At 52.8% G+C, this 25171-nt stretch overlaps 1 protein-coding gene across 2 annotated transcripts in view; it reads right to left on the bottom strand.

Moving 5' to 3' along the window:
• LOC128845908 (arf-GAP with SH3 domain, ANK repeat and PH domain-containing protein 2-like) overlaps positions 1-25171 on the bottom strand; it is a 103043-nt gene that overhangs the window by 39504 nt on the left and 38368 nt on the right. For both annotated transcript variants that reach the window (XM_054044974.1, XM_054044975.1), the window contains exons 5-15: positions 21946-21995; positions 21712-21841; positions 15228-15313; positions 14662-14737; positions 13139-13225; positions 11555-11655; positions 6202-6271; positions 5378-5465; positions 4477-4525; positions 3446-3609; positions 902-1035 (exon numbers count right to left, since the gene is read on the bottom strand). In XM_054044974.1, coding sequence (XP_053900949.1) covers positions 902-1035; positions 3446-3609; positions 4477-4525; positions 5378-5465; positions 6202-6271; positions 11555-11655; positions 13139-13225; positions 14662-14737; positions 15228-15313; positions 21712-21841; positions 21946-21995 — 1035 coding nt within the window. The remainder of the gene's footprint in view (positions 1-901; positions 1036-3445; positions 3610-4476; positions 4526-5377; positions 5466-6201; positions 6272-11554; positions 11656-13138; positions 13226-14661; positions 14738-15227; positions 15314-21711; positions 21842-21945; positions 21996-25171) is intronic.

Below are 25171 nucleotides of genomic sequence, written 5' to 3'. Positions count from 1 at the left end.
GAGCGTGCGTGGGCGGCAGCGAAGCAGGGGGGCGCCCTGAGGGAGCACAGGCAACGGCAGAGCGGGGGGGGGGGGGGGGCTGCCCTGAGGGAGCACAGGCAGCAGCAGAGCGGGGGGTGTGACGGAGCAGGGAGCAGGGCAGATTTGACCTGGGAATGTTGCAGGGGGGTTGCAGTGGGGATGTGGGACTTCCCTTGAAGGAAGCTACCTGAGCTGTAACCTGAGCCAGGAACGGGGGTGGGGAGAATTAACACCTTCTGCCCGGGAGACTGAACAAAGGAGAGGAGCAGCGGGAGGAATTGGGAGTTAGTTTCGGTTTGGGCTGGGTGGTGCAACGCAGGGAACCCCAAGCTGGGGTCTAAGCTCCCTGAACCTCCCAGAGGGACCTAATTGAGGGGGTCTGGTCGTACCTACACGCTCTGCTTGAGACTGTGTTCCTGTCCCTAAATAAACCTTCTGCTTTACTGGCTGGTTGAGAGTCGCAGTGAATCTCGGGAAGAGGGGTGCAGGGCCCTAACTCCCCCACACTCCGCAACAGGGGGGACGCCCTGAGGGAGTGCACATGGGTGGCAGCGGAGAGGGGTGCCCCAAGGGAGCGCAGGTGGCGGCAGAGCGGGACGGGGGTGCCCCGAGGGAGCGCAGGTGGTCACAGAGCGGGAGGGGTCTCCCTGAGGGAGCGCAGGTGGTGGCAGAGCGGGAGGGGGGTGCCCCGAGGGAGCGCAGGTGGTCACAGAGCGGGAGGGGTCTCCCTGAGGGAGCGCAGGTGGCGGCAGAGCGGGAGGGGGGTGCCCCGAGGGAGCGCAGGTGGCGGCAGAGCGGGAGGGGGGTGCCCCGAGGGAGCGCAGGTGGCGGCAGAGTGGGAGGGGGTGCTCTGGGGGACCGCGCGCGGGCAGTTCCCTACCAAGAGCTCAGAGGTTGCAAGTTTGTCCAGAGACAGCGACTGGATGCGGGAGTGGTGCACGCCCATCTCCCGGTGAATCCCGGAGCACTCGATGCAGATCAGGATGCCCAGGTTAATGGAGAGCCAGGCTGGGTCTGTTGGGGAGACAGCGCATTGCTCTGGTTAGCCCCATTATCCTGCCAAAAGTGCTGGGTAGTCACGGGCACAGGGTGGGGTGGGCAAGGCACCTTGTCAACCATTCAGTCTCACTCTACAGTGGGGCATCTGAGTAGGGGGTGGAAATGGAAAAGGGAGAGGATGAGGAGGGGGGATGGACTGGGACAGAGACAGGAAAGGAAGGAGAGTGGAAGAGAGGCTAAACTGGGAATGAAGGTACATGGACAGTAAGAGCCAGATTCCCCTTCCCAGACCAGGTGCACTTTACTGAGGGAGAGGGAGTCCTTGCTGGGCCTAGAGCTGTCATAACTCCTCTGCTTTCCTCCATGCAGCCTCAGGTGCCCCAGAGGGAATGGCTGGAGCACAATGCTCTCTGGCAATCTCAAGCTGGTGGATGGTCCCTCAGGGACCACAGCCAGCTGGTGCAGGTCAGAGTAACCCCCAGGATGCTTTAGTCTGTGCTGGGGGACAGACAAGGAATCAGGGAGACATAACTGGACAGAATAGAGAATCTGGGTTGTAGAAAAAAATGTGAGAATCATAGAATATCAGGGTTGGAAGGGACCTCAGAAGGTCATCTAGTTCAACCCCCTGCTCAAAGCAGGACCAATCCCATACAGATTTTTTCTGCAGATCCCTAAATGGCCCCCTCAAGGATGGAGCTCACAACCCTGGGTTTAGCAGGCCAATGCTCAAACCACTGAGCTATCCCTCCCCCCAGGAACAGGAAGGGGAAGTGCCATGGGATCCAAGGAGCCGCTTGCCACTTGACTTTACACAATTGACTGAGTGGAGGATGGCAATGGGGGCTGTTCAGGCAAACATGTAAAAATAATTTGAAAATGTCCCAGCTTTGGATGGGGCTGGGAGGAGAGTAGGGAGTCCCTTCCCCCCAGCTGGCCCCTGTTGGGTCTGGGCAGGGAGCCCTTTCCCCACCTTGGATACTATCATCCCCCTGGAGTTTGTGGATGGAAGCGGACAGGTCTGCTGGCTGCTTTGCCATGCTGTTGCTGTGGGTTGTGCATGCTGTGTGCAGCGGCGCTAAGAGCAGGTCTACACTTAAAATGGCACATCTGCACTGGTGCAGCTGCGCTGCTGTAGCAATTTGGTGAAGATGCTCTTTCCCCGATGGCCCACGGAAATGAGCTTTCCATCGCTGCCGGTAGTGATGGGGCTGCCAGACTCCGACACTAACTGGGTGGATGACCTTGACCAAGTCATTCCCCTCCCTGTGCCTCCATTCCCCCTGGGAAAGGGGCAAGTGCTGATGGGGTTTGTAGGCTGCTGCCAGAGCAGAGGTGATCGTGCTGCCAGGGCTCCAGTACAAGGCCGTTCCTGGGGTTTCTTGCCCGACATCCCACCTTTAAAACTCACAGATTCCAAGGCCTCATCTAATCTGTCCTCCTGCATACACAGGCCAGCGAACTCCAAATAATCCCTGTCTTCATTCAAAACTTACCAGGGATGGAGAAGTCACCACTCCCCTTAGTAACTCCTTCCGCCAAATGTACACCTCCTTACAGTCTGAATGTGTCTAGCTTCAACTTCCAGCCACTGGGCTGTTAGACCTTCTCTGCTAGACTGAGGAGCCCACCGGCAAATATTTGTTCCCCACGTAGGTACTTCTAGACTAATCACATCCCGCCTTAACCTTCTCTTTGTTAAGCTAACTAGAGTGAGCTCCTTGAGTCTATCACTGTGAGGCAGGTTTCTAATCCTTTCATCATTTGCGTGGCTCTTCTCTGAACCCTCACCAATTTATCCGCATCCTTCTTGGACTGTGGGCACCAGAACCGGACCTAGGATTCCAGCAGCAGAGGGCAGGAGTGACTGAGTGGGAGGAGCCAAAGGGCAGGAGGGAGGGGGGCTAGAGGGACTGATTTGGGAGGTGCAAAGGGCTCAGCTAAGTGATGGCTGAGGGGACGCAGTCTCCTCTCACCGAGCAGTGGCACAGCAGGATCCTTCCATTGATTCTGGGGGGTCCAAGGAACTTGAGGGCAGATCCTTGGTCCCCCTCCCTCAAGGCTGTAATTCAGGGAAAGCTCTATGTGGGGCTCCTGCCAAACCGGGTATTTCTGCAGGAGGGAGGAGTGCAGGGCATTTTCCCAGAGAGTTGTGGAAAGCCCCTGAATGGTGCTGGTGAGGGGGGTGGGAGCAGTGGTGTGCTGGCTGGGGTGGGGGTAAGGTGCCCAGATGCTCCCTACCACCCATGGCTCCGGCAGCCCCATGCTGTGAGTGGAGTCCAGGGCTGCGGAGGGGCTAGCGACTGCCTTCGGGACGGCTGCTGGCTTGGCTGAAGTACGGTCACTGCATCACTGTGATGGGTGCTGACTGTGCAGCGGCTCTAGGGTGTCTGTCCCTGTCCCATCCCCCCATGACTACGCTCACCTGGTGCTGAGCAGTCACAGCACACACTGTTCCCTGGCATGCACTTGATTTCCTCGATGATGGCCCTGGTCAGCCCCTCCATGCTGCTCTCTCGACTGCCATGCACCCGGCTGAATGCCACATTCAGAGCCTCCTCCTTACTGTTGCTGAGAACAGAAATCCAGCTGCGAGGAGGAGGAAGCTGCTGTCAGAGGGGCCCCTGTTCCATGTCAGCAAGGGGGTATGGGCTCTGTACTCTGGTGCACGGGGGAGCAGCGGCGAGGGCTAGGCATGAGCCATGGCTGCCCTGCTGTGCCGTCGCCCCTGCATGCTCAAGGCTAACATGGGGAGGGTGATGGGGCAGTGGAGACCTCGAGTTCTGCACATGCACGTTGCTCTGAAGAGGGACTCTGCCCCGTGGCCTCAGCCTGGCCCTTGGCAGGAGCCCCGGAGTGGCTGCAGAGCAGCATCTCAGGGCTGCAGAGGTGGGAACTGTGCTTCCAGACCTGCCCAGCACCTTTTGCCTTGCACCAACACTTGCCTGGGGTGGGCCAAAGCATTGGCTACAGGCCTGTGCAGGCTCAGAGGAGGAAGGCTCCTCCCCACACCTCATTACTGGCAGGAACTTGGTAGTGAGGGCCAGTGAACTCAGACAGGCCATTGACAGAGGCAGCCCAACAGAGAATGCCACTTTTCAGCCCCCACGTCCACAGCTGGGGATGGGCAAGAGAAGGAGGCTGGAGGCAGCAGAGCTTTGCAGGCAAGTCCCACTGTGCTGGCTGGTGCTAGGGCCAGGCAACATGGAGCTGCTGGCTCTACTGCTCCACATGCAGGCCCAGGAGCCGTTGAATTCCAGCCATGGCCTTGGGCAAATCAGGCATCAGCAGCCTCTGCCTCAGCCTGGCTACGCTGCTGCCCTCCCTCCTGGAGGGGCGAGGAGGACACAGGGCTCCAGCCTGTGGCAGAAGAGTGAGATGGCTCCCATTCAGCAGCTCTCAGGGCTGGTACTTGTCCCCCCCAAGGAGCCGTTCTGCTCCCACCCCGGTACTTACGCGGTGCATTCCTGCTCGTCCTCTGCCAGGAAGTGGTACGTGCGGTTATCTGAGATACACAGAACCATTTGTGTTTAGACCTGAAACAAACCAGCACCCAGAGGGCACCAACGCCGCCCAGAGCCAGCTGTCTGCACTCCCCAGATGAAGGGTGTATGGCACAGTCCAGCACACAGAGAGGGGCCGCTCCTACGCCATTCATTCACTTAGCCTCTGCAGCCAATGTGCATAGGTTAGCACCCTGCCTGCCCCACCCGAAGGTGGTGCCAGGGGGGCCAGGTGCAAGAGCTCTGGACCACATGCCCGTAAGCCGCAAGCATCTGAGGCTGTGAAGGTGCTGCATCACTGAGCTCTACCGCTCTTGCTGTCAATCTTTCCTCAGCCCCAAGTCCTTTCAGGAAGCCATCCAGGGTGTTGTGTTTCACTGAATTGCACGAACAGCACCCAGCAGAATGGGCCCTGACTCGGAGCTGCAATACCAATACCTAGGAACACTTGTGGTTGGCTAAGCTGCCTGCATTACAATGTGTTTGTAACTGAACCTCTGCTTTCCTCCTGCTAGTGCCACCCACCCAGGCAGACATCGAGCATGGACATACTCCAGCGAATCCCGCTGTGGAGATTCCCTTTCATCACAACACCCCAGTTCGGTGTTTGTCGAGCAGCTTGAAAGCTCAGAACTGCAAACGGCCTCGCAAACATGATCTGTATCCCCATGCCCTGGGCCTGGCTTATAGCTCCCCATTGGAACCACACAATCAGTGCCCCTGCCATGCACCTTGCTGCCTGCTTGCATTGGTTCTCTGACATGCCGCCTTCTCGGGGCCCTGAGTCAGAAATCCAGCACGCAGCTGCCAATTGGACCTTCCCCAGGCATTACGAAACAAAGAATGGGACTCACGTGAAATGAGGTCGAAGCACTTCCTATCATCAGGGTTCGGCTTCACTTGGCAAGTCAGCAAATTCAGCTTGGCTGGTGGGCGGTTTAGCTAGTGGATGGAAGATGGAGCCTTAGTACTCGCAGCATTGCTAGGACAGCAACCCCTGGGGGCAGGTCCCTGCCATGCTCCCAAGCGATTAGGGTCATTGAGGCAGGGAACAGGGTGGAAGAACTTTCCAGCGGTTAGGGACAAACCTAAACTTGGGAGACTCAGGTTCAAGACCCTGCTCTGTAAGAGCCTGGGGAAGTCACTTAGTCTCTCTGGCCTCAGTTCCCCTCTGTCCACGGGGATAACAGCCCTGCCCTGCCTCCCTTGGGAGCTGTGAGGGGAAATCCATTGAAGCCTGTGAGCACTCAGCTAGGCCAGTGACAGGAGTCAGACAGAACGCAGTGGGCCTTCCCAGTAACCCAGGCACATTCTCCTTGCTGGTGCTGTCATCAATAACAATAAAAGAAATCACAGCAATGACCTTTCCCCTGCTCCCGGATGCTTGGTGCACTCGCCATGCAGGCTCTCAGTCTGGGCAAGACCCTAGTGCCTTTGCCTGTGGTCCACTGAGGGCACAGGGACTCCAGCCTCAATGGAAAGACTCCAGTGGGCATTGGGCCAGGCCAGCAGCATGGGGCCGGAGAAGATCATACTCCAGGGATTCCAGTCAGGCTCAGGGAAAGCCACTAGACTCACTGTGGGTATCATCTGCACAACCCCCTGGAAGGGACTGAATCCCACAGGCCTTTTCAGCCCACCACTTCTGAGCATGGGCCATGAAGGTGATGAACCCTACCGTGCTGTGAAAGATGGTCAGGTAGCCATTCTGGATCGTGCACTTCCTCTTCTGCCAGACCTTCCTCAACCTGAAAATGAACCGGGAATTCTCTCATTTCAAAGGAGATGCTCAAAGTCCTTCTGCCCAGGGGGCTGGAGACCCCTTCAGACAGGGACCAGCCTGTCAAAGGAGCGTGCAGAGCAGCACCACTGCAGAGAGGAGAGGAGGGCACAGCTAAGGCCACAGCTTCTGCTCCTGGTAAACTGCCTGGCTCGTGCAGGCGGGGGGTTGTAGCAAGAGCAGGGCGGGGCAGCCCTTGGCCTGCTGTGAGCTGAGTGAGGTGGCCTGTGGCACACCGCAAGAGGCGTGATGGACGGGCAGCACAGCCTCTTACTGGAGACGATGTATACAGCATTTTCCCTAAGCAATGGGCTGCCATTGCTGCCAGTCCCAACCTGGCAGAGCTCACTGCTAGGATGCGCTCCAGGCCGCTCAGTTCATGTGCTCCCTTCCACTTCTAGCTGTAGCCCTTGTCATGTCCTAGATTCTTCTCCTGCCTTAATATTTACACCCCACAGGGGTTTGTAAACTGCCTTGTCCCCTCCCCACCCGCAGGCACTGCTCAGCCAAGCTGGACATGTTACACCCTTCCAGTCTCCTTTGCACATCAATCCCTTTGGCCCCTGATCATTTCCAGGGTTTACCTGGCCTCTTTGCTGCCATATTGCACTGCAAACTCATGATGGATTTGGAAGTGTCTGTAATAATCTATGCACGAGCCAAGGTGGGCAAGGTAATGTCTTTTACTGGCCCAGCTTCTGTTGGTGGAAGAGATAACCTTTCAACTTATACAGAGCTCTTCCTCAGGTCTGGAGAAGGTAACCAGAGTGTCCAAGCTGGAGGTTTTTAAGAACAGGTTAGATAAACACCTGTCAGGGATGGTGTAGAGCAGGGTTTCTCAACCCGTGGGTCAGGACCCAGCATTGGGTCACCAGAATGTTTCAAAAGGTCGCATGGCAGCTCCTGTGATTCCTGTCCCACGGGACAGGCTGGATTCGCCTCCCTGCTCCAGGCACTGCAACCTCTGAGGTCCCCACGCCATTCAGATTTGGCCCAGCTGTCATCATGATAGGAGTCCCAGTGCGCCAAATGGGAGTGAGTGGCACTGCCACCTCAGGAGCCAGGTCACAACTCCACTCTCACAAAGTCAGGGGAGTAGGGCCAAACCTGAGCAGCGCTGCAACCCCTGAGATTGCAACGCCTAGAGCGGAGAGCCAAGTCCAGCCAGTCCCACAGCGCTGGAGCTGCAGGAGCCACCACTCTGGGGTGAGTGCTGGGCAGGATCCAATTGAAACCACCCGAGGGCCTCTACCCCCAAACTATTTACTGGGTTGTGACAGGCCATAAACATTTACAAATGGGCCCTGAGTCCACAAAGGTTGAGAACCACTGGTCTAGATAATACTTAGTCCTGCCTCAGTTCAGGGGTTTGACCTAGATGACCTCTTGAGGTCCCTTCCAGTCCTAAATTTCTACAATTCTAAGGTGGAACAGATTGTTAAGCAAAAGGGTTTCACATGTTGTAGGAGACCACTTAAAATGAAGTGGGCAATTAGCACCTTTGCAGTGGATGACAATGGAGGGTTAGTAGGCAGCAGGGTGTGTTACAAATTGTTTTAATAGACCATAAATCCAGGGTCTCTGTTAAGTCCATGGTTTTTAATGTCAAGCAGAGAGTTATGAATTTAAGGCCATGTCTACACACATATCGCTGCAGCGGCGCAGAGTACTGATACAGCTGCGCCGCTGCAGTGTGTGTGGTGAAGACGCTCTATGCCAATGGGAGAGAGCTGCCCCGTCAGCATATTAAAACCATCTCTGAAAATGGCAGATGCTATGTCAGTGAGAGAAGCTCTCCTGCTGACATAGCGCTTTGCACACCAGTGCTTATGTCGGTGTAACTTATGTTGCTCAGGGGGGTGGTTTATTCACACCCCTGAGCGATGTATGTTTTGCCAGCATAGGCGGTAATGTAGATATAGCCTAAGTTCCCAGGCTCATCTTTTGAAGGTGTTGTCCAGGTTTCCTTTGAGAGCAAGGACTGAGAGGTCAGATGTGGCGTGAGCATTTTGTGAAAAGTGTTTGTCTACATGTGATCTGGTGTTTTTGTCTTTTTCATTTTTCTGTCAGAGTTAATTCGAGAGCATAGTGATTGTCTGGCTTCAGCCACATACTTGGGGGATTTGATGCAGTGGACGAGGTACACCTCATGTTGGGATAGGCATGTGTAGGACCCATGGAACTTGAAAAGTGTGTTGTGGGGAGTATTGATCATCATAGCACTGGAGATATGTCTGCAAGTTTTGCATCTGTTATTCTGGCAGGGTCTGGTGCTGCTTTGAGTTGCTGTGTCATGGTCCATGGGGAGCCTGCTTCTGATGATGAGCTTAGTGAGGTTTGAAGGCCAGAAAAGGGGTTCAAGAAAGATTTCTTTCAGGATGTAGTCCCCATCAAATATGGGTTGTATCTGTTTGATGATACCCCATATGGATTCCAATGTGGGATGATAGGTGACAACTGGGGGTGTGCAGTCAAAGGCTCTCGCTTTTTCTGTATTGAAGCAGGTTCTTCCCAGGTATTTGGGTGGCCAGTTCCATGATGCAATCTACTTCTCTGGTGGATTGTCCTTGCTTCGTGAAGGCAGTTTTAAGTGTGTTAAGGTGTGTATCCCTGATTTTCTCCTCGGAGCATAGTCTGTGATATCTGAGTGCCTGGCTGTAGATAACAGATTTCTTGGTGTGTTTGGAGTGGTTACAGGATCTGTGAAGGTAGGTGTGGTGATCCATGGATTTCTTGTATATGGTTGTCTGTGGTGTTCCTCTTCATGGACTATTCTGGAAAAATGCCCCATAAAATCAATGATATACTTGAGATACATCGATGATATTTCCATCCTCTGAACAGATGCCTTAGACTCCCTCATAGATTTCCACCACAACTTTAACAACCACCATTCATCCATTGAACTCTCTCTAGAACACTCCCACACCAGCATCAACTTCCTGGACACTACGATCACCTTCAGCAATGGAACCCTACAGACAGTTATGCACAAGAAACACATGGATCACCAAGTCTACCTTCAGAGATCCAGTAACAGTCCCAGACATGCCAAGAAATCTGTTATCTACAGCCAAGCATCAGATACCACAGAATATGTTCCCAAGAGAAAGTCCAGGATACACACCTAAACACACTTAAAACTGCCTTCACTAAACAAGGACACTCCATCAGAGAAGCATATTGCATCATTGAATGGGCCACCCAAATATCCCAGAAGAATCTATTTCAGTAGAGGGAAAAAAATCCTTCTGACTGCACACCCCTAGTTGTCATCTACCATCCCACACTAGATACAGCGTATCATCAAACAGTAACAACCCACACCTGATGTGGACTACATCCTGAAAGAAATTGGTTCTAGGCAGCTGGGTGTGCGGGGGACTGCGCATGGCAGACTGGAGGATGCTGGCAGTGCAAGCGGCGGGTGCAGTGACAACGCTGCTGGAGCGGTGACTGCACTGCAGTTGGTGGCGGCACCGGTGAATGCAGCAGTGTTTCTCTTTGTTCTCTGTCCTGGACTACTTGGGAGCTGCAGCAGCCAGGTTGATATGTGACTTCTCACCCAACTGGGCCTGGCTCGCGGAGGCAATGCTGCATTTAGGGGCAGTCCCAGACTGGGATCTGTCCGTATGCCCATGGCTGTGCTTCTTATGGTCAGAGCAGGGCTTGTCAGGCGGCGGCAGTATCGACAGATACATGGGCGCATAGCCTCTTCCACGAGGAACTTACAGAGACAAAGTTCCCCGGCTTCCCGTGTTCGGGTTGGGAACAAACGTCAAATGGTGCAGTGGGCCACAACATGGGCTTCGCCGAGGCAGTAGAGGCACTGTTGGTGCTCGTCGCTCACAGAGAAGGAGTGCGGGCACAAAGCGCAGTTTCTGAAGCTGACTTGCCAGGGCATAGTCCCCAGGTGAGGAAGTTTCCCCAATGGGAGAAGTCGGAAAGGAAACCTAACTAATTACAATACATTATAAAAACAAGAAAAACACTATTTGTAACTACGTACGCAAAGGCAGAACAGACTATCAACTCTCTTAGCTAGGGGTTCCAACTCTGCCCATGTGGCGGTAAGAGGGAATTGGAGCAGAGTCGATGCACACAACCTCTTATAACCTTGGCTGTGAATACAAGGACAATGCATGATGCACATCCGGGTCAACAGACACTGCTACAGAATTGTTCCCGCTCTGGCACATGATGCACATGTGCACCCACGTTTGGAATCCATAGAGGGCCATCACTTGAAGAAGAAAGAGGTCTCTATCATAGCAGGAGTCGTGTGTAGACCTGCTGTTGTTTTAAAATCCTTTTCTCTCATTAAGCTGTTACTGCTGTTCACAATAGACGACAGGAGCAGTTTGGGTCACTGTATTCATCACAGCTTCCCAAAGGAAGAAACACAGGTTCCTAGTCCAGTCGGACCTGTTGGTCAAACGTGGTTGGAAAACAAGGACCCGATCTGAGTGCGGGAAATCACAGGACTCCACTCACAGAAGTGAAAGCTAGAGGCCTCAGATCTGGAGGAGATGCATTCAGAGACACCCAAGGTGGGGACAGGTGCAGCCAGCCCTGATCTGGGACACCATCGTTGTATGTGCCTCTTAGCATCCCAGCTGCCCTGTGTTCCCTCCCATTGCGTATAAGACAGTGGAGCAGGAGACTTGGCTTCTATTCCTGGTTCTGCCATCCACCAGCTGTGGCCCCTTCACTGCCCTGTGTCTTCCCTGCCCCCTCTGTCACAGGGGGATCATGGTACTGAGCTCCTGTGAATGGCTTTGGTCTGTGCAGGAAGATCACTGTTCCATCATTTAATATCTTCCTTAATGTTGTGGGGGAGCGACATTAGTGAAGTGTGCAGGGGAGGCTAACCCGGGCAGAGTGTCATGCCACTGAGCGTGGGGAGGATAGGAAAGGGACCTGGAAAGACTTGGAACTGGTAGAAAAAAAACAAAGGAGGTTCAGCTTGGGAGTCTGCAGTGAATGCTCCTGGGACCACGGTGCTGCCATCCCTAAGCCCAGCCCCCACGCAGATTGTCACTAGAAACTGCCCCCCCATGTTATTTCTCATTCCCCTTTGTTTATGCTGCTGCCCCTAGTTTTCATTGCACACAGCACTGTTCCCATCTGATCCAAAATGAACGCATTGTGAGGGAGACACAGTATCAAGGTCAGCTCAGTAACTCAGCTGAGGGGGCTGCACTGGAGATCCTTAATGTCTACGCTACAGACTAGTGAGATCTGCACTTACCCATCACTTTTCTTAAAGAGGTTCCCCGATTTCTCGGTCCCATACTGCTTGTTCCCCTGCAGCTGGTGCATGTTGTACCGTAGCTGCTTGTTAGCAGAGTCCTAGTAGACAGAAAGAGGTAGCCGTTAGCCCATGCCCATCTCTCCCTAGGGGGACTCCTTCCGATGGGATATTCCAGACTGGCATCTTAGAAAGGTCCCATCCAGGGAGGAGATGTGATGTTAATACAGAGTGCAGCGAATGTGGCAAGAAGCAAACTCGGAGAGCAGTGCCCAGGGAACAAACACAGACTGAACCAAGTGGTACAGAAAGCCACAGATCCCTCAGTCCGCTCCACAACACTGCCCCGTACCCAACCTGGGCATGGGAAGGGAGAGGGAGCCCGGCCCTGTTTCCAAACCGCTGCAGGGCAGTAGTGACTGAAGCCATTTCTGCCTAGCCGCTCTCTGTGGCCTGGCTGAAAGGAGGGGTGTGTGGGAGGGGACATAGCCACATCACACAGCCACCACCAGAACAGGCCCATTGCGGTAGCGGCAGCAGAGAGGCCGGTGACAGAGTAAGCCCTGGGGAAGCTGCCAGCATGCTGGGTACGTGAGTGGTCAGGTTTGGAGCTCCTGTCATTGGGGGGGGGGGGTGCTTAATGCTGAGGGGAGTAGGTGGGAGTCTTACCAGAGGGTTGTTGGAGGCCTCCTCCCCCCATTCCAATCTCCCTGGGCCCCCTCATCTCCTTGTCTTCCCATAGCCTCTGGCAGGTACCAGAGGGGATCCTGCTACTCCCTCTGGGCTCATCCCCTCTCTCTGGAGTCCCTACTCCCCACAGCTAGGGCAGTCTGGTACGGCCCAGCCTGGGGATGCTGCATGCCCCACACTGCACTGCCTGTTGGCATGTGCACAATCCCCAGGGAGCCTGCAAAGGGGGCACCACCAGGGTTGCAGGTGAGGCAGTCAGGACGGGCTGCCCTGGGTGAGGCCGTCAGGATGGGCTGCCTTGGAGAGGGAGGCAGTCAACAATCTCAATAGGCAGAAACCACGACAACACCTCAGCCTACTCCCCTCGGACAGCCAGGCATCTCCAGCAGCTGGGTCTCTGTGGAACAGGAGGAACGTGTTGCCGGGACAGAGGGGTGAGGGAGACATGCCCTCCACTTCCCATTCCCCAACTGCTCTGGGAAGAGTGGGCTCCAGTCCCCAGGGCTGCAACTCCAGCACCTTCCAGGCACATGAAATTCACTCACAACATCCAATCCACAGCCTCCAAAGGAGAACTCTGCAGGGCCATGGATAGAGCAGAGCCCTCACCATCCCCCTGGCTCCTCCGGATTTGAGCAAGGAGAGCTGCTTCCCTTTGGCCCCTTAGCTCCCTGGGTGGGGGGCAGAGCCCACCTCACAGGGCTCAGCCCATAGCCAGGAATGAGATGGACTTGCCATTGCCACCCTGCACATGCCTTGTTCCCTGCATGAGCTCCAGGGATGCTGTACAACGCACAGTATTGGACCGGAGTGACTGCTCTGATTGGTTGCTCCCCATGAATACTCCACCAGGCAGCCGTAATGGCAGTGCCTAGGAAGGGGGACGCACTTTACCTCTTTCTGCTCCAGTTGTAATGCTGCTTTCAGGTGATCCCGGAGGGAGCACAGCTGCTGCTTCTCCTCGTCCTGCCTGACCTTCATCTGAAAGGCATCACACCACAGTGATTCGCTTTGCCTCTGTCTGTACATCCCACTCATTCTCTCAGGCAAGACAGGCATTTCTCCCCCACACTACATAACACATGAGTTTCCATTCCTGTGGGAAGCACCATATTGAAAACACGGCCCCCCCGTGCAGCACCATGGCACAGGGCACGTACTACTGTAATACAAGCTTCTCCAAAATCCCATCTCCTCCAGAGCAGCTTGGACAGAGCTATCTGCAGGTGGAGGGAACAGCAGTGTTTCCTCAGCACTCCTCAAATGGAGCCTGATGGGTGCATAGTGGCTATGGTTTGGCTAAATAATATAAACAACGTTTGCTCAGGACATGTCATCATTACAACAGCTGTTTATGTTTCTGAACCAGGCACTGACTATCCAAAAGTCTGAAGCTCAATATGGTCACCTCTTGAGATGAGTCAGTAATGAAAACAGTTAACAGGATCAAAAGTTCAGTTTGCCAGAAAATGACAGTTAATTTTCAACGTGCTGTAGGGCAGACATAGCTGAAGGGTTTGTGTGTTTATAGCATTAACAGACACTGCAAATGCTGTGTATTATGCCTTGTTCTTCATTCCTCAAGTTACTGATTGTAAATAGATTGTATTGAGACAATATATTGGAGGGTTTTTTTAAATGTTGTTTGTATTAATGTGCTACAAATGTAAAGAGACCAAGAGTGTTAAAAGAACTGGCACTGAGCCTTTTCTGGAGAACCCACCTTGGGCTGGTGAAATCAGTCTCCATGCAAAATATCAAAACCAGCCAGCTGTACATCTATTAAACTCGAAATTACTGTGAGGGAAGCATATAAGGAAGGCTCCAAAATTACCTGCAGTGTGTCTGAGGGCTCAGCACTAAAGATCAGTACTCCACCCAAATGAGGATTGCAACCTCATCCTCATCAGAGAGAGATACCAAAAGCAGCGCTTTAAAAAGATGATAGGACCATGGAGTGTACAGTAGCATCCTCAAATCTTTTCATGAGCTGTATGCACTTATCCTAGCTATCAAGCCCTGGGAAATTTCCACTTAGCCTTTAAATCTTCTCTACTTCCTTAGGGGTAGGACTAACATATTTCAGGTTCCCAAAAAGAGGATATTGCTGTAGAGAGGAGGAGGGGGTGCTGGGGGGAGAGGGGTTGGGGTATTTGGCGGGGAGGCTGCAACCCCAGCGGTCAGCCCCCCACGTGGGGTGGCGGGGGAGAAATCCTGGACAATTACTAATATTTTAAAAATCTACCTGGACAGAGATTGGCAGACCAAAACCAAGGTCATGACCCAGAAAAGCTGGACATATGGGAAGCCTCCTTAGGGGTAAAAAGAGATTTTAGGGGGTAGACATTCTTCCTGCAGGGCCCATGCCCCCCTCTTGCCTTGGTCCCTGGTGAGCTGGCGTTATGATGCATACTCACGCTCTGTAGCTCAGGGGTGAGCTTCTCTATCAACTGCTTAAGCGTCTCTGTTGCCCTTAAACATTCCTGGAAAAAACTAACAGGAGAAGCAAATGTGAGAGAATGGTTTGAACTGAAGCTCCTAGCATTGACAGTGCTGCATGTGAACAACATACCGCTGTGCATTGCGGTCCTTAGAGCCTTTGCTTTGCTGTGTCATCATTAACCCTTTTGGGCCAACAGTCCTGGCCTCACACACCTTATCATTATCAGGAACCCCAGATTCTCATAATAACCAGTGACAACAAACCGAGGAGTGGGAAGCCAGCACTCTAATTGCTTTTGTATTGTACTGTCAAAATGCAAGTACCAAGTACTGTAACTTGCAGGACAAACACAACCGTAGAGTCCTACGGCTACACCATCTCCAGAGGGAGAGGAAGCGGAGCATGTTACCACATAGGTGGAGGGTGACTGCAGGATATTTGTTCACTGCAAAATAAATCAATGCTCAGGTCTCCTCAGTTAAACTGGGGACCTTGCAAAGAAAGGGAGGATAGGGAATAAAGATGACCGATCACTCTTACTTGAACTGAGCATTGCAATGCTTGATGTGGTTCTGCAGCAAGTCCACTCCTTTCTTGGTTTGAATCTCATTCACTTTGATCAGATACTGAGGGGAAAACACACCCAGGAGTTGGTTCTTGTTACCTGCTGGGTTCTGCATTGTTTACTTATCACCCTCCGTGTTGCCATGACTTATGATTTTGGCTCCCACTGCTGCAGTCTTGCCATTCTGTGCTAGCTATAGACTTCCTGGGAAGCGAGCCAGAGACCATCAGAGACTGCCTAACACAGTGTTGTGTAGCCTTAGTAGATGGTGCACTGATCTGTAATCTGGAGATTAGCCCCAGCTATTCCACTAGCTCCTATTCACACTTCTGTGCTCTTCACAGCTCTTATTGTGAGTCAAGCTTTCATACAGATTCACTGAACGGGAGTGAGGTCATTTAATGCTAACTCAGGGCTCATACTAGAAGGCCAAGTCTCATTTACTTTGCCACACACCTCAGAATATATCTGTCAAACTAGGCTCTTGTGTATCCCACGCTAACCCACTCTGGCTCGGTTACTCTCTAGAAGCTAGACCACATATAGAATGTTATGACTCCACTTCACTTCCATACTGGACAGGTCTGGTTCTTAAGGTCAGGTGTCAGCGACTCAGGTGTTTACATCCAGAGGTCTTGGGTTCAAACCCCAGAGATGCCCCAAACAGGTACATTTAGCTACCCAGTCTGTAACCACAACACCACAATCTATTTTCAGAGCCAGAAATAGAAACCAAGAATCCTGATGCACAGTGTTCCACTGTCTCACAAATATTTGTGTAACCCACTGCCTGTGTGTGTGTTGTGGCTCCCTATCGGATGGTCCAGCATAGAGAGCAACAACATACAGACCCCAGTTACTCCTGTAGTTAATGTGGAAGTGGTCTGTGTTGAAGGCTTAAATATGTATGGATAACAATTAGTGGAAGGACTCTGAAGTAACTACTGGAATGACTTTACATTGCAGAACCTTGTAATTAGAAGTGAATGTGGATGCTGTGCTAGTTTCTTTTACTATTGCATTTTCAGGGCATGAATTTGGCTAATGGGAGCTGGCCCTTTAAGAAGAGAGTGTGGCTGACAGTGTATTTGAGATTAGGAGTGCGTGGGAGATTTTGCCTGTGTGAGCTCCAAAGTGGCCGGAACGTGAGTTAATAAACTCATCTTTCCAGAAAGCCACCTCCCCCTCCCTTTCCCGGTCACTCTTATGAGGGAACGGATGATTGAGGGTGTTGCTACAGACCTGTTTGCCCCTGTGTGGCTGTCCAGTCCAGCAGGGATACAAGCTTGTTCCTTTCTAATGGTAGCAACTACTGTATGGAAGTTACCTAACACGTCCTGGGTTTTGTTGCTTATAATGATGCCAAACTTTAACAAGCTGGGCTGAACTTATTCATGCCGAATATATGCCTCAGGCTCAATAATTTTGGAAAGTTTCAGCAGAAACGGAGTTGCCAGGGATGAGGTCAATGACAACTAAGTAATTTTTAACAATACTGACCAACTTTCCAGCCTTTTTAACGCACTGTATTTCTTATTATGTGCACTGTGGCAGCAGGAGACATCCAGCCCCCACAAAAAAGAGAGTCACTAAGTTTAAGGCCAGAAGGAACCACCCAGATCATTAAGTCTGACCTCCAGTATTGCACAGGTCACCACCTCCACCCAGCTCCCACACATGAATCCAACACTTGAGATGAGACCAGGAAGAAAGACAGACCCACCCCCAGAGGGGCAGGGCTAGAAGACAGGAGCAGAGTGCTGGGTAGCAAACAGCATGGCAGGGCTGGGGTTTCTCTTCCCTTCTGGGTGACGGGTTTTTTTCAGTTCTGTTCTTTTCTTTTTCAGTTTTTTTGTGGGGGGAGGGGAGAAAGGGTTGGCTTAGTTTATTTCTGTTTCTCTTACAAGTATTATAGGGCAGGGGAGGGGAGAAAAGAGCAGGGGGAGGGAGAGAAGGAGAGGAGCCTGGGGGGCACTTGGGAGTCAGACTGTGATGAGTCAGACTGTGTGAGGAGGGGGTAGGAGGGAGCTGGAGCTGGCAGCCAAATCAGCACAGGAGAAGAGTGCTCCTAGCAATGCTGCAGATAGCCAGCTGGGCTCCTGGGACATCATCAGTGTCTGAGGGCCCCAGTAGGGTTGCCAGATGTCTGTTTTTTACCAGAACACCAGGTTGAAAAGGGACCCTGGTGGTTCTGGTCAGCACCGCTGACCAGGCCATTAAAAGTCCGATTGGTGGCACAGCATGGCTGGCAGGCTCCTTCCCCAGCTCCTCAGCGCAGCTCCTGGGAAGCAGCCGGCATGTCCCGCCAGCTTGGGGGCGGCCACAGCAGCTCGACACGCTGCTGCCCCGAGCACCAGCTCCGCAGCTCCCATTGGCCAGGAACCACAGGTAGCTGTGGGGGTGGTGACTTCCGGCACACAGAGCCACCTGGCCGCTCCCAAACTGGAGGAACATGCCAGTCACTTCCTGGGAGCCACCTGAGGTAAGTGCTGCCCGGAGCCCGCACCCCCTCCTGCACCCCAACTCTCTGCTCCAAGCCTGAGCCCCCTCCCACACCCAAACTCCCTCCGGCACCCCACACCTCCTGCCCCAGCCCTAAGCTCCCTCCCCCACCCAAACTCCTTCCCAGAGTCTGCATCCCATGCCCCAACCCCCTGCTCCAGCCCTGAGCTCCTTCCTGCACCCAAACTTCCAGAGCCCACACCCCCTCCCACACCCCAAACTTCTGCCCCAGCCCAAAGCCCCCTCCCACACCCTGAACCCCTCCTTTCTAGCCCCAGCCCAGAGTCCATACCCACTCCCACACTCCAACCCCCTGAGCAGCCTGGAGCCCCCTCCTACACCCCAAATCCCTCATTCCTGGCTCCACCCCAGAGCCCACACACCCAGCCAGAACTCTCACCCCTCCCACTCCCAGAACCCCTCAGTCCCAGCCCAGAGTCCTCTCCTGCACCCTAAACCTCTCATCCCCAGCCCCATCCCGGAGCCCTCACCCCCTTCTGCACTCCAACCCCCTGCCCGGTGAAAATGAGCAAGCAACGGAGGGAGTGGGGATAGAGTGAGCTGGGGGGGCTCAGAGAAGCGGTGGGGTCTCAGAGAAGGGATGGGGCAAGGGTATTTGGTTTTCTGCAATGAGAAAGTTGGCAACCCTGGGTCCCAGACAGGCCATGCCCTGTGCCTGTTCCTGTTAATAGAGTTTCTCTGACCCCGGGCTGGGATTTCCTACCTGGGATTTCTTTCTGTCTCAAGGAAATGATCCTTGGTACCCTGGCCAGGGGTCCCTGCATAGTTCTGGATCCAGGAGTGCTGGGTGAGCAGTACTCCCAGCTGTGCACCAGCCAGTGGTGCCGGAATGGGGGGGGGGGGCAGGGAGCCAGGGCACTCCCACCTTTTGAAATTGGACAGGCCTGGCCCGTCCACTTTTTGGCAGGGGCCCCTCCTATTCCCCCCCAGGCCCCATCCCCCCAGCCAGGACGGCAACTGGAGCCTGGCTGGGGAGCCTGGGCAACTGTGGGGAGCCGTGCCGCGGACCCTCCACTTGCCAGGGGTGAGGGTGGGGTCAAGAGTGGCCTGTTTCCTCGCCCTGTGGGCCCCCCACCCAGGGCAAGAGGGTCCACAGCTCCCCACATGCGGCTCTTACCTGGACATGGCTTGGCTGGGGGGCTGTAAGTAAGAACCACGTGGACAGCTGCCCTGGCCCCCGCCCCTACCCCTGCTTTTGGGCAGGCCATGCCGCCGTTGGCACCATCTTTTCCCCTCCCCTGCACTGCTGCAGTGCCAAATGAGGCTCCTTGCATTTGCTCATGCCAACTTGGGTTTAAGAGCTCACTGGCTCCAGAATTTGGAGCAGGGACTCAGCATTTTCAGGGTCTGTCCTGGGGTCAGAGAGGTACCTTTGCTCTCCCTGGGACACGTGGGTCAGATTTAGTTGGCAGAGTTATAAGGGGCAGAAAATTGCCATTTGCACATGCTCAGCATAGATTCTTAAGAACATAAGAACGGCCATACTGGGTCAGACCAAAGTCCAATATCCTGTCTTCCGACAGTGGCCAACGCCAGGTGCCCCAGAGGGAACGAACAGAACAGGTAATCATCAAGTGATCCATCCCCTGTCGTCCATTCCCAGCTTCTGGCAAAGGGAGGTTAGGGACACCATGCCTGCCCATCCTGGCTAATAGCCATCGATGGACCTATCCTCCATGAATTTATCTAGTTCTTTTTTGAACCCTGTTACAGTCTTGGCCTTCACAACATCCTCTGGCAGAGTTCCACAGGTTGACTGTGCATTGTGTGAAGAAATACTTCCTTTTGTTTGTTTTAAACCTGCTGCCTATTAATTTCATTTGGTGACCCCTAGTTTGTGTGTTATGAGAAGGAGTTAACAACACTTCCTCCTTTACTTTCTCCGCACCTGTCATGATTTTATAGACCTCAATCATATCTCCCTAGTCGTCTCTTTTCCAAGCTGAAAAGTCCCAGTCTTATTAATCTCTCCTCATATGGAAACTGTTCCATACCCCTAATAATTTTTGTTGCTCTTTTCTGAACCTTCTCCAATTCCAATATAACTCACACAGTATTCGAGATGTGGGCATACCATGGATTTATATAGAGGCAATATGATATTTTCTGTCTTTTTATCTATCCCTTTCTTAATGATTTCCAACATTCTGTTTGCTTTTTTGACTGCTGCTGCACATTGAGTGGATGATTTCAGAGAACTATCCACAATGACTTCAAGATCTCTTTCTTGAGTGATAACAGCTAATTTAGACCTCGTCATTTTGTGTGAATGGTTGGCATTATGTTTTCCAATGTGCATTACTTTACATTTATCAATACTGAATTTCATGTGCAATTTTGTTGCCCATTCACACAGTTTTGTGAGATCCCTTTGTAGCTTTTCGCAGTCTGCTTTGCACTTAACAATCCTGAATAGTTTTGTATCATCTACAAATTTTGTCATCTCGCTGTTTACCCCTTTTTCCAGATCATTTATGAATATGTTGAACAGCACAGGTCTCAGTACAGACCTCTGGGGAACACCACTATTTACCTCTCACCATTCTGAAAACTGACCCTTTATTCCTACCCTTTGTTTCCTATTTTTAAACCAGTTACCAATCCATGAGAGGAGCTTCTCTGCTTGCTTGTAAATTCACTGAATGTTCCATTGCACCGAGCATGCTCCCTGACCCCTCCAAGGAGGAGGGAGCTTGTGCAAGCTACATTTAGATGGCTAGGACAAAGGCTATACCCAGGGCCCCATGGGAGCTTTCTCTGGATGTTTCCAGTTCCCCATGCAGGACCAGCTAGACTGGGGACTCCGGGGACTCAGTGGGGGAGGAGGAGAGCATTTAATAAGGAGGGGGTTACATTTATGAGGCAGCAGGGAGCATTAAGGGGAAGGGACAGGCTGTAGCTACAGTGGAACCTGGCTGCTGCTCAGAAAGGACTAGAGGCTTGGGGGTGTTTAATGAGTTGCTGGGCGAAGCTGACAAGACATGAGGAGCATCGAGTCAGACAAAGCAGCTGTCTGGATGTCAGGAATAGCAAGAGCTCTGTACCCAGTGAAGGGCGGGACACAAATACAGCTGGCCTGGGCATGGGCAGCACATGACTCCCACATTTGGGAGGCTGGACGTGAGCGCTGGAAGCTCCCGAGAAGTGTGAGGGCCACTGGTGTCCAGACCGTGGCCCTGCCCCCTGCTCTGCCTCGAGGCTTGGCCCCCTCCCCCGAGGCCACCCTACCCATCTTTGCCCCCTCCCACCACTCGCGCTTCTTCGCCGCCCCCACCAACTGCTCGCACCTCTCCACCCCCTACCTGCCCACCACTCGGCGGGTGGAGAGGCATGAGCGGCAGGCGGGACCACAGGGGAAGAGGACAAGCACAACGGGGCCTTAGGGCAGAACATGGGCCAGACTATGGCACCTTTTTGGTGGCAGGGCTCCAAAGACACGGGCTGGCAGCACCCGCCTGTTTGGGGAGGCTTAGCATCCCCTGGCCTCTTCTACCCGCTGCCCATGGGGAAGGGAGAGGGGATGAGCACAATTGTAATTTCTGTAAATTGAACAAGGTGTCAGTCTACAGGAAACAAGGCATCTGGTCAAAAATGAACACTAGAAACATCTCTGTGCCACACAAGAAGCTGAAAAGCAGCCACTGGGAGCTAGGCTGGCTGGCAATGGAAGAGGCCTTGATACAATCCTCACAAAGACATTCAATTGGAGTTAAAAAAAAAAAAACCCACAACCATGTGAGAATTAGGGGTCTTCCTCTTCAAGAGTTTTCTTTCCCCATCCCCGAGCCACTCTGCACCTTCCCTCCCATGGCCCGCGGCTGAGACTTCCAAGTTCACAGCAGGTGGGAGTTGCGGAGAAGAGGCCAGTGCTGCTCAGTGGAAAGGGTCATTGCTCTAGGTGCTTGGGATGCTGCTGCTCCCTCCCACCCCCCTTACCTCACACATGTTTAACTGGAACATCCTGCGCTCCTTCTCCATCTCCTCCGCGATCTCCCCTCCCACCACCTCGCTCCGCACCAGCCCGTGCTGCTTCGCCAGCTCCCGCTTCTCCTTCTCAATCTTTGTGCTTGAAGAAAGGGAAAAAACACCCTGAAAGGCTCTCTTGGGCCAGGCTTTATTAGAATTGGCTCCCAGTGAGCCTGAGTAGAGGACGGGGGCAGATCAACTTACAGTTTATTCTCATAGTCTTTCCAGGCTTTGTCAAAAGGCTTTTTGAAGTCCTGGTAAGAGATGGGTAAGTGCTTAGTGACAATGGCCCTGTACAATACGCCCCCTGTTCCTTACCCCTGGCATGGCAGAGCTTTCTATGCACACCACAGCGCACTGCTAACCTGCCTAGTCAAGGCCCAAATGTGCACTCTAGCCTGTTTGTTATGGCCACATCAGCTGCCCAGCTAGTAAGTCAGCTTAGTCTGTGTGTCCCATGTAGTGGTATCCTATGGACATGTAATTCCGAACCTGCAGGGGCTGGAAGCTGTGCAGGGGACACCAGAGTGCTCTCTACAGCTACCCCCTCACCCCCATGCTGCTGGAGTGAAACTGTCGCACTCACCAGCTGGAGAATCTGCGTCATCTCACTCTGCACATCGCTGAGAGTGAGTTCCCTTATTGCTCATGCAGTGTGCATGAAAGTTAAAACAGGAACACCCCCCAAACACATGCACACACACAGACCCACATGTGTGTATACACAGACCCAGAGCCACACAGACATATGTTCACAGATGTGTGCACACAAGGATACACAGGCACGTAGATTTTAAAGCCAGACGGAACCATTGGAACATCTAAGCTGACCTCCTGGCTAGCACGGAATATTCAGTTTCACCCCATTACCTCTGCACTGAGCCCAGTAATTCGTGTTTGGTTAAAGCATCTTCCAGAAAGACAGCCAGTCTGGATCTGAAGACACCAAGAGATGGAGAATCCACCTCTTCCCTTCGGAGTTTGTTCCAATGGTTAATCACTCTCATGGTTACAAATTTGTTTGGCTTCAGCGTGTAGTTGTTGATTCTTGTTCTGCCTTTCTTCCCTAGGTTAAAGAGCCCTTTAATAACCTAGTATTTTCTCCCCAGGAAAGTGTCACAGATCCTAGCTAGCACCCCTTCCTGGCTGCCGACTAGAATCCAAGCTGTGCTGTGGGTTTCCAGGGGGTTCCAAGCTCCTGGAGCCTGAATGGAGCCCAGCCACTACCCGAAGCTCAGGGTCCCTAAGCACACTCTAAGGCCACAGACCTTTTAGCTGGCAACCCCCAACTGTTGGAACCTGCTATCCAGCCACTTAGCCCCTCTGGGCACAGCGCTGACCCTTCAGACTCCCCTGTACTCAGACGCCCCTCTGCCAGAACTCCACCCAAAAGCAGGAAGCTTCTGCTTTACACTTCAAGTCTTTCAGGGGCAGACAGCAGTTGTGAAGCAGTCAACACACACGCATGCACACACACATTTTATTCAATATATCAACTCTACACTCTTTACACTTAGGCCTGGTCTACACTACAGGGTTAGGTCAACGTAAGACAGCATCCACACTGCAATGGTGCTCCCACCGATGTACGTCACCCACTGCATCGACTTAACTCCACCTCCACGAAAGGCGCAGCGCTTAGGTCGATGTAGTTAGGGCGACACAGTGTCCACACAGACACTGCGTTACTTACATCGCCTGTTGGCGCTCAGCTGGGTGCGGGGCTGACATCTGGAACCTCCCTCGTACCCCAGCAGAGCTGTCAGCGCCAGGACAGCGCCCCCAAATCATCACTTTTCTTCCCCTTTCAGAAGAGAACAGAGCAGGGGTACATGACAAATATTCCAAGGATGTTCTACCCACCCTCCCCCATTTCGACAGCGCATCTGCTTTACTACTTATTAATTTAAACTTCATACAGTCAGTCAATCAACAGATAAACAGTTCCAATCACCACACCAAAACAGTTTCATTACAACATTATAGATCAGTTCCCAATCCCCCCCTGCTTGGGGCAAGGTGAAGTGTGTTTGCTCCCCCCATCCCCCTTAGGTTTAATTACACCTCCACTGACCAATGTGAAACCATAGATTAAGGGGCAACTTTCTCCCTCCTTAACCTTAAGACTCCACCCAGTGGTTGCTTCACACCTCTCTAGGGCTTTTCCCACATTCTGCCAAGCATCGTTATTTGGCAGCACTCTTTACTATCCAGAGTCACCCTCATTCCAGGGGAGCTCTGACACATCACCTTTCAGCTGTGCCTCAGTTTCCCTTTCCCTGCAGAGTTTTGAAACCTACCACCTATTAGCAGTGCCTAGTTTCCTTGCTCTCAGTGGAGTCGTGGGCCACAATGTTGCTTAGCTGTCCCACTATCCCACAGCTATTAACATTCTGTCCCAGATCCTAGCAAGTGCCTCTTCCTGGCCTCCCCCTGGGATTGCTGTGAGGGCAATCTCAGCCTCTGTGCTCGGGATTCCCAGAGGTGTATCAAGATCCTGGAGCCTGAACAAAATTCAGCCATGGCTCCTGTCAGAGGAGGTATTTATATACACAAGACATATTAAAAATTAACATCAGTGAGCCAGAGAACTCCTCAGCCAACACTTTTAGGCCTTCTGGGTGCAATATTTATCCCTAGCTGCTGCTGCTGCTAACATCCTCCTCAGTTACTAATGGACTCGGAAGTATTTCTTCAGCCTCATGTGACACAAGCACATCATCCTGCTTCTTTCCAAATCCAGAACAGAAATATTTATTGAACACTTCTACCTCTTCTGCATCCTTAACAATTTTACCATCTTCATCTAATAATGGGCACATGCAAACACAGCTATCAATACAGAGAAGCACACCTGAAAGCAACACACACTTACACACATGTACCCTGGGTCAAGATGGATTCTCCACCACTGGCAATTTTTAAACCAAAATTGGATGTTTTTCTAAAAGTTCAGCTCTACTTCAAAGAGGAATTGATTCAGGGAGATTCTCTGGCCTGTGCTATACAGGAGGTCAGACTAGATGATCCCAATAGGCCCTTCTGGCCTTGGAATCTATGCAGCTAGGAGAGCCATGCACACCCAGACACACCCATAGCCACATGTGTACACACAAACACATAGTGGGGTGAGTTCCCTGGGAGAGTACATGTTAGAGACCACGGGGGGGTGGGCAGGCAACACCAGAGGACGGGGGACGAGAAGGCCATAGGGGCCGTACGCTCACACCAAAGGGGCCCCACTGAGAGGTCACAGCAGGTGTACATTTGCCTGTGGAAGGCCACAGAGGGCATGATTTGACCGGGGAGGGAGCAGGGGTTTGCTGGGAGGCCATGGGAAGTGCACACTCACCCCAGGGGAAACCCTGCTGGGAGGTCACAAGAGGTGCATACTCGCCCAGGAATGCCCGGCTGAGAGACCATGGGTGCC

Source organism: Malaclemys terrapin, chromosome 12 (assembly GCF_027887155.1).
Source record: "Malaclemys terrapin pileata isolate rMalTer1 chromosome 12, rMalTer1.hap1, whole genome shotgun sequence".
In the NCBI taxonomy this organism is placed as follows: domain Eukaryota; kingdom Metazoa; phylum Chordata; order Testudines; family Emydidae; genus Malaclemys; species Malaclemys terrapin.
The sequence above is the reverse complement of the archived record's forward strand: the minus strand, read 5'-3'. Positions and strand labels throughout refer to the sequence as shown.